This window comes from Malaclemys terrapin, chromosome 25, assembly GCF_027887155.1.
Source record: "Malaclemys terrapin pileata isolate rMalTer1 chromosome 25, rMalTer1.hap1, whole genome shotgun sequence".
In the NCBI taxonomy this organism is placed as follows: domain Eukaryota; kingdom Metazoa; phylum Chordata; order Testudines; family Emydidae; genus Malaclemys; species Malaclemys terrapin.
Genome location: NC_071529.1, coordinates 9,874,388 through 9,882,827, shown reverse-complemented (window position 1 = coordinate 9,882,827; position 8,440 = coordinate 9,874,388). Strand labels below are relative to the sequence as shown.

Genomic DNA, 8,440 nt, shown 5'->3' with positions numbered 1-8,440 from the left:
TGCAGGATCGGGGCCAAATTCAATCGATTGATAGTTTTAAAAGCCAGAAGGGGACCATTAAATCAGCTGGTCTGACCTCCTGTGTAACATGGGCCGAAGACGTTGTTCCTGTATTGAGCTTAATAACTGGTGATAGATTTTCAGCAGCACTTGGGTTGGACTCCCGACCTCATCTTCTTCCAAACCAAATTGTATTACGGGTCCCCCAAGGAGGATGTTATCCAAATCTATACTTCACAGCTATGAGAAATCTTTCTAGAGGCCAGAACTTTGTTTTTCTAGCTCCTTTTCACAGAGATTAAAAAAAACCAAATAGGATCATCTTAAATTCAAAGTATTTTTATTAACACGCTATATACAATTTTGTCCACTAACAAAGCAGAAAGGACGTTGGAACAAAGCCCTGACTCCAGAGGGAGCTCTTTCTCCTCCCCCGCTCCCGCAGCCAGGTTAAAGAAAACTCTTGTTTTGGTCAACTTTATACATATGAACCTTCTGTACACGTTCTTTTCCCCTCATCTGCCCTTATATGAACAAGGCAACATAAATAGGAATCCTGGGACTGTACAACACACGAGAACGCTTCTTAAAACGGCAGCTTTTAAAAAAAAATACGATTATTTTTTTAAAAAATATCCAAGAATGGTTTTTTTTTGTTTTTTTTTTCCTTTTTGGTGGTTGTTTTGTCAAAAAAATAGGCATTCTACTTTGACATTAGCTTAACTGACGTGTGGAGAGCACTGTTAGAAAACTTAATCCGTTAACAGGATCATTTGCTGTTTCAAAATAACTTAAATCATTCCTGAAACACTTTAAATATTTTTTGCATTTTTTTTTTTAAATAACCTCTATTTATTTTCCGAGAATCCTAACACAAGGTCAGGGTCTCAACTCGCATAAGTCAGTGTGACTTCCCTTGATCTCAATGCAGAATTACACCAATTGGGAATCTGGCCCGGAGGGGCAAAATTCTCCTCTAACCCTGGAGTAACTCTGGATTTAGACTGGTGTTACTGAGATCAGAATCTGGCCCTCATCCAGTACTGAGATTCTGGAACTCCAGTTTGCACCAGCTGATGAGCTAACACAAAATTCTGCTCTGTAAACCTGGAGTAGAGCTAGATTTACACTCTCTAACAATGGTCCCTTCAATAATGTTATTAAATGTTTATATAGTGTCCAGTTCTGTACAATAGACATAGCTAAGAATTGACTTTATTTAGAATATAGAGATTTTTTTTTTTAAAGACTACAAAGTGTGGCACCTCTTATTGCATTTAGCTTAAATTGTGCTTTCATCTCCAGTCTGACCCTTGCAAGGGTGGATGAGAGGGAAGACGCAGAGACAATTATTTCTCCCTCTCTCTCATCTGGGCGTGTAGAAAAATCCTACCCGATGTGGATGAAGCCAAGTGTTTTTTTGAAGTCCCGCCAGCTGAGATGTTCTTCCAGAGTCCTCAAGGAGACACCCCACAAACAGCTCACCCGGGAAGGTAAAAAAACCAGTTGTGCTGTTCTTGGACGCTTGGAGACGAGTCGTGTCTCTTGGCCTCTGTCCAGACGAGAGGTGAGTCTCTGGCAGAGAGCTCCAGATGGAAGAAACTTCCCATTCACTGTGGCTGGCGGTGGTGGGTGGGATGATGGTGCAGGGGGACCAGGGACCCCGGGGACCCCGTGGAAAGTCAGGGTGGGGTGAAAAGGAATTGGCAATTCTGAATCTTTCCCGAAAAATAAAAATCCAAAACCTCTTCCCCTACCCTGCCCCCCACCCGCTGCCACTCCTGCCTCGCTTGTGGGTCATCCTCTGATCATTTTAACCCTTTGCAGCTCTGCTGGTCATGAGACAGGCTGGAATGTTTGTGTGTGTCTGCCTTTGTCCTGGAAACAAACCCATGGTTTAAGAAGGGTCCGGCCGCGGTGGTGACGATTTCCTCTTGCTCCCCTGGTCCGAGGAGGCCGGAGGTTAGTACACGGCCCCCGGATTGGGAGGCCCGGGAGATGTATGATGCATGGTGTTAGTGGACAAAGCTTGATGCGGTAAGTGAGGTCCACTGAGGTTCTGGTGGTGGTACCAGGGGTTGTGCTGCTCTTCCAGGTAGCTTGGGGAAGAGCCGTAGGGGAGCTGCTGGGGGAGTTGGTTCCTGCTGGAGGGGTTGCTGTGAGAGTTACTGTCCCAGAGGGCAGGAGAAGGTGGAGAATTGCAGGCCATGGAGTCGCTGTTATTGGGGCTGTGTTCCGAGGGTACTTCCCCGTTTTTGTAGAGCTTCTTGAACTTGGATCTCCGGTTCTGGAACCAGATTTTCACCTAGAGACGGAAGGAAGGGAGGGAAGTGTTACTTTCTGGGTCCCTTTGACGTACACCACCGAAGGGAGGCGGGGGGAAACGGGGGACAAATGGAGTGGCGCGTGAACAGAAATGTCGCCATGTGGGCGGATTTGCTTCTCTGTTTAGCCTAAGGTGCAGGGAGGGGTTTGTCCCCAAAACAGGTTGTCGCTTTGACAGCTAATGACAAGTTCCTCTGGACATTTATAAGTGGCCCTGTTGCTACTAAAGTCACCAGGGCAGGCAGGACAGTGATGAAACTAGGACGGGGCAAACCTGCTGTGGTTCATTTCAAAGACTTTAGTGGGTTCCTGTTTCACTTAAAGAGTGCTGGGGACAGGAGGGGAGAGAAGGAGACAGAGAAAGAAATTGAGGGGTTGGCGAGGAAGAAGGTGGGTGAGATGGAGAAGGCAGATGTATCCAATGTGACGGGGAGAACCAGGAAGGAGAAGATGGAGCAGCCAACAAAGAGCCAAACAAACGTTTGGTGTTGCCAAATCCTCGCCATGTCTGGTGTTTATGTAAAGCCCCAGCTCCTCGCATCCTGTGATTAAGTGAGAAGCTCCGCTCTCATTTCAAAATAAAGTTTCTAGCCCTCAAGGTGGCAGAGAAGAGCTTGTCAACATGGCCAGACTGTCCACGACAGGCTCAAAACACCCCCAAATAATGCTTACAAGAAATCTCATGAGTTTTAAGAGGAGCTTGTGATTTTGGGGGGAGGCCTGACTCATGATTTCTGAACACTTGGGGTTGGCACCAAGGTCCCGCCAATCTGGGTCTATGCTGGTTATGTGATATGTATGTATCTCTTCATCCTTGCAACCGATACCTGTAATCCCTCATAACTCAAGCCTGACCCCAGATGTACAGTACCTTCCCTCTTAACTTGTGCCTATTTACTTTTAAACATTAACTTTAATACAATTTGTATCTGTATATCCACGCCTTATGCCATATATGGGGCCCTCACATGGATTTTTCCTACACGATACGCACCCCACTAGAAAAGCACAGAAATTATAAACCCTCCCTGGTGACCCAAGGGACTAAATGAGAGTGCAAACACAAGCTAGTATTTTAACGCCCCTGAAAAGCCCTGCTGTCCAAGTCCAGAGACCCTCCAGATCCCATGCCCCGTTAAAGCTTTGCTGGCGTTTCCTTTGTTTCCAGAGACAAAAAGCAGTTTGCAGTGCAGAATCCCTAACCACGTTAAAACCAACAACAACCACAACAAACCCCCCTAACAAATCAACCCCCTTTTAAAGAAGGGAATCAAAGAGAAACAGCTCCCCATCATGTCGCAATCACTCAGAGGGCGGAAGGCCCTTATGGTACACAACATCTGCTCTCGGGCTAACAGCCCACGGAAACACGCTGACCTGGAACTTTATTTAGACCTGGGCAATTAAAAAAATCAGCCTCTTGTCACCATCTATGACCAGCCCCAGATTCCTAATTCCAGCGATGCTCCTGTTGACATCAGCGGAAGCCCGGCCTGTAAGGGACAGCAGAAGCAGCCCTTTATGCCGACCGCCACTTGTTAGGGGTGGGGCTGGATGTGACCATCCTCAGAGTTTGGAGGTGTTCCAGTTTCTGGGTGAGGGGGGTTCACTCATCTCAGATCTGGAGGTGGGGGGAAGCTGTTCACACTCCTTTCTCTCGATCTTTCCCTTTACAAAGAGCAGTCCCGAGGGTCACAACAGCCAGCCACCCTCACGTAGATCCTGTAGCATTCTAATGTGACGCTCCCGTAAGGGTAGAGGAGTTGGGTATAATCTCTTTTGGACTCCACTATTTCAGGTTTTAACTTTCTATCAATGGAACTGAGGCGCCTAAATACCTTTGAGGTTCTGGGCCTAACGTATTACAAGACTCTTAAAAAAACCACACACACCTGTAAGAGCTTGAGCATAGTCTTACAGGGGGGGAGGGATAGCTCAGTGGTTTGAGCATTGGCCTGCTAAACCCAGGGTTGTGAGTTCAATCCTTGAGGGGGCCACTTGGGAATCTGGGGCAAAATCAGTACTTGGTCCTGCTAGTGAAGGCAGGGGGCTGGACTCGATGACCTTTCAAGGTCCCTTCCAGTTCTAGGAGATGGGATATCTCCATTATTATTATTATTATTATAGTCACAAGCGCAACACGCATGCAGAGAAATGGGGTCTACACTAGATTACCCCTAACTAAAACCCCACTGACCCAAGCGCTGTTAGCATCCGTAGATATGGTCCTACCCATTCCAGCCGAAAGGCTGCTCTGGTATAAATTGGTGGTTGAATTCTGAAGAGACAATACAAAATAAAATATCCAGACAGGACCCAAAGATCCGTCACTGCCCAAATTGAGGAATGAATACTTCTTCCTGGCTTGCTAGGTCAACTAGACCAGTGGTTCTCAACCTGTTGTCCGCAGATGTCTACGGGGTCCAGGGAAGGTTGTCGCTATGACCCCTGGGGACCCTCCAACGATGTCTAAGATTTCCAAAGTGGGCCCGGACCTCCAACTGAAATTTTGTAGGGGTCCGCAAATGAAAAAAGGTTGAGAACCACTGAACTGGCTTCTTTGGCCCACCAGAGCCAAACCGTGCCGGGAATCCAGTGAGTAAACACAGAGGGGAAAGAACTCCGAATTGAAGTTGGTTCTATGGACCTGATCCAAATCCGTGAGCTATAGATTGGGCCCTGAACCTTTAAGAACTGCTCCTCTTGGGGGAGGGGGAGAAATCTCCCCAATCGGGGGGCGGAGAGAAGAAACCAAACCAATCCATGTGAATTTATCTGGTCCCAATTGGGATGGCTGGGGTAAATCAGGAGTAACCCTAAAGTCAATGCATTCACACTGGTGAGCGCGAAGGGGATTGGGACTCCCTTGTCCCTCCCCAGGGTTGAGCACAGCAGTAGGAAATGTATCCAAAGGCCTAGAGAAAACCCACCTTTTTGTTCCCACTGTCTCAGACAGCCGGTCCCTGTCTGATTCTGTAAGTGCTTTAATCTAAGCCCACTAAACCCAGGGGCTGTACAGAGCTGGCAACAGGTGCATGCTCTCTCGCTCCCCCCCGCGCACAGCGGGGAAAGGTGGTTTGTTCTTTTTGAAGTTACCTGCGTCTGCGTCAGCCCCAACTGAGCTGCCAGCTCGGCTCTCTCGGGGAGCGCCAGGTACTGAGCCTTTTGAAACCTCCTCTGCAGAGCCGCCAGTTGGTAGCTGGAGTAAATGGTTCTGGGCTTCCGGATCTTTTTGGGTTTCCCGTTGACCATCCTCACCTCCGGTTCCGGTTCTTCCTTCACTGAGACTGGAAGTGAAAAGGGAACGTGTCAGAATCTCAGCCGCTGACCTGCCCCTGTCTTCCCCGCTCCAGAACCTTGTAAAAAACAACCCAAGTCTTTGGAGGTGGTTTCTGACCCATATCCCTACTGGGGAGAGAGACGGGGGGTGGGATTTAAACCTCTATCTAGAAAACGTCACCTCCCAGATAAATAGGGCGACCAGACGTCCCGATTTTATAGGAACAGTCCCGATTTTGGGTCTTTTTCTTATATAGGCTCCTATTACCCCCCACCCCAGTTCCGATTTTTCACACTTGCTGTCTGGTCCCCCTACAAGCACACCAGGGCTGTGGCGCTAGAAGTGACAGGGCCAGGCCGGCCTGGGCGAAAGGACTCCAGAATTGTATGTACGGCGAGTTAGAACAATTGTCGATGAGTTCAGGGCTGATTACTTGGAGAAGTCGCTGTACAGATCCCAGGTAAAAGACTTCAGGAACACAGCAAGACTGGGGCATTTGGGGGGGTTGTTCTTTGGCACGTGAGGTCATTTCTCTTTCTCCCCCTCTGTTTTCTTCTGTCTCTCTCTCTGGTGTGTTTTTCTCTTCCTTTAGCTCTCTCTCTCTCTTCCTTTGGTACATTCTGTCTTGCCTTTTCCCTCTCCTGTCCGTAGCCACTTCTTCCTATGGTCCATTTCCCTAACTCCCCAAACTCCCCTCTCACCCCAGCCTGCCTGTTTCTCTGCCCAGGGGCTCCCCACCTGGTTCTGATCTGCTGAAAACCGACTGGTTCTCAGAGTCGGCCCCTCTCTTCCTCTCCCAGCCCGTAGGGTGGGTTGTGACAAGCCCGTCTCTAAAGCAGCCGCAGGTCCCAGCTGCCTGGCTGTTTCCCAGGCTTTATTTGGGGGGGAAAAGGGAGGGGAGAATTGTTCAGTAAGTGGAAATCAGTGTAGGATCGATTTCTCCCTCTCCCTGCATCCCTTTCTTTTAGGGCAGCAGATTCAAGGCTTCTCTGATCTTCCTGCTTTCCTATAATCTCCCAGCACCTCAGACTCGCTTTAAAAACCACAAGATTATTCACAAATAAAACACTGTCCCACCCATATTTCCCTCCCCCAGAGCTGCAACCTAACCATCATCTTCCTGTCCAGTCATGACATGGGTCATTCTCTCTGAAGCCTGAAAGAGAGACAACCTATTCCCCCCCCCCAAAAAAAAAGGTTTTCCTTTTTCATCAACTAACCTGAGTTGTTCTGAAGTTTCTAAAGATTTCAGGGGTAAAGGTGAGTGGGGGAGAGCTACGTGTGTGTGTGTGTGGGGGTGGGGAATTGGGAAGGGTAAATAGCCACCCTGACTGGTGGCACAGAAAATAAAGGTCAGGAATTTGCCAGAGACAAAAGGAGGGAGAGTGTGTGGGTGGGTGAGAAAAGCAGTCTTTTAAATCGGAGCTGGAATTCAGAAAGTTTTGTGTGGAAACCTAGATCTAGCAAACAAGCCCCCCCACCCTCAGCAACTCCCTCCCTCCCACCACCCCATTTTTGTGCAATCCAAGAGGCAGTCGTGTGTGTGTGTGTGTGTGTGTGTGTGTTATTGACAAGACCTTCCCTCTCAGTCGAATACACAGGCATGGGGGAAGGAAGAGCTGTTGCTGACTCCAAGAAGTGACTCCTTTCCATACCGCCCCCCCCATCTCCAAACATCCACCCCCCACCCCTGTCCCCCTGGGTCACTAGGGTAGAGGGCTCCTTACCTGCTTCCTGGGCCGGCAGCTGCTGCTCCCTGAAATGCCCATACTGCCTGTAGGAGGGGCTGTAGGGGTACTCGGCCTTGGGGGGGTAAGTCCCAGCCCCCGCGAGCCCGTTGAGGCCGAACTGGTGGTGGTAGGAGTAGTGGTTGACGGGCTGGCTGTAGGGCTGGCTGGGGTAGTAGTCGTGCTGGCTGTGGGGGGCGCTGTAGTAGCCCAGGTCGGTGACCGAGGACTCGGGCAAGGTGGGGGAATCCTTGGAGCAGCTCAGGGAGCTGGAGAGGTCGGTCAGGATGCTGGTGATCTTCTTGTCAAAGGAGCCACTCATGGTGCAGCAGGAGGCAGGGGCAGGTGGGATCCGGTCCCCTCCCCTGGCCAGAGCCTGTGGAAAAGCGAAAGAGCCGCTGGGGCGCGCGTGTGGGTCTCTGGCACTCCCCAAAGGGGTCAGGCGAGCATTCCTCCTCTGGGCCAGCCGCTGAGAGCTCCACGGGTGGCGGCTGCTACGAGGCGACTAAGCAAAACTCCCCAGCCCAGCCAGCCTGCTTCAAGCCTTTAATTATGGTGCAGGGCAGGGTGGATGCTGCGTGCCGATTGGCTCCAGAAATATTGCCTGGGAGGCAAAACAGACTTTTTTTTTAATTTTCTTTTCCTTTTTTTTTTTTTTTTGGAACAACAAAGAGTGGGTGAAAAAGAAAATTAAAGCTCCCAGCCGCCCTGTCTGCCGAACCTCTGCAGGGAGCCAGGGGGCAGCTGCTGGGCCCAGCCCCAGATCTTGGGCTATAGGGGGAGAGGGTCTATAAGTCCCTGGGGGTCCAGAGGAATATATGGAGATGGGTGTGGGTGGGTGGGGGTCCTTTGGGTGTCCATAAGAGCATGTGTGCATAAGTGCCAAGCTGGGGGTGTTTTTAGGGGTGTTTGTGGCTAGGGCTTGGGGTAGGTCTGTGGGGGGCGGGGGAGTATGTCTAAAACCATCTGGGTAGGTTTGTGGGGGGTGTCCACGGGGGGGGGTCTGTCTGTGTAGGACTCGGGAGCAGCTAGAGAGGTCTGTGTAGTCTGTGGGATGTACATATGTCTATAGGGGTCTGTGTAGATTGGGGAGGGGTGTGTCTGTAGG

General features: G+C 49.9%; 1 protein-coding gene across 1 annotated transcript; it reads right to left on the bottom strand.

Annotated features, from left to right (window-relative positions):
• Positions 1-353: 353 nt before the first annotated feature.
• On the bottom strand, positions 354-7,830 carry DLX3 (distal-less homeobox 3). The gene is made up of 3 exons (XM_054014450.1): positions 7,333-7,830; positions 5,422-5,612; positions 354-2,305 (listed from the first exon to the last, which is right to left on the bottom strand). Exons 1-3 carry the CDS (start codon positions 7,652-7,654, stop codon positions 1,964-1,966), a joined length of 855 nt encoding a protein of 284 aa, XP_053870425.1. The 5' UTR covers positions 7,655-7,830; the 3' UTR covers positions 354-1,963.
• Between the last annotated feature and the right edge of the window lie 610 nt (positions 7,831-8,440).

What these genes read in the sequence shown, in the direction of transcription:
- DLX3 (XM_054014450.1), bottom strand. Translation starts at nt 7,654, where the DNA reads ATGAGTGGCTCCTTTGACAAGAAGATCACCAGCATCCTGACCGACCTC. An exon ending in GCTGCCGGCCCAGGAAGCAG is followed by an intron (nt 5,613 to 7,332) that starts GTAAGGAGCCCT and finishes TTTCACTTCCAG; the next exon opens with TCTCAGTGAAGGAAGAACCG. An exon ending in TGGGGCTGACGCAGACGCAG is followed by an intron (nt 2,306 to 5,421) that starts GTAACTTCAAAA and finishes TTCCGTCTCTAG; the next exon opens with GTGAAAATCTGGTTCCAGAA.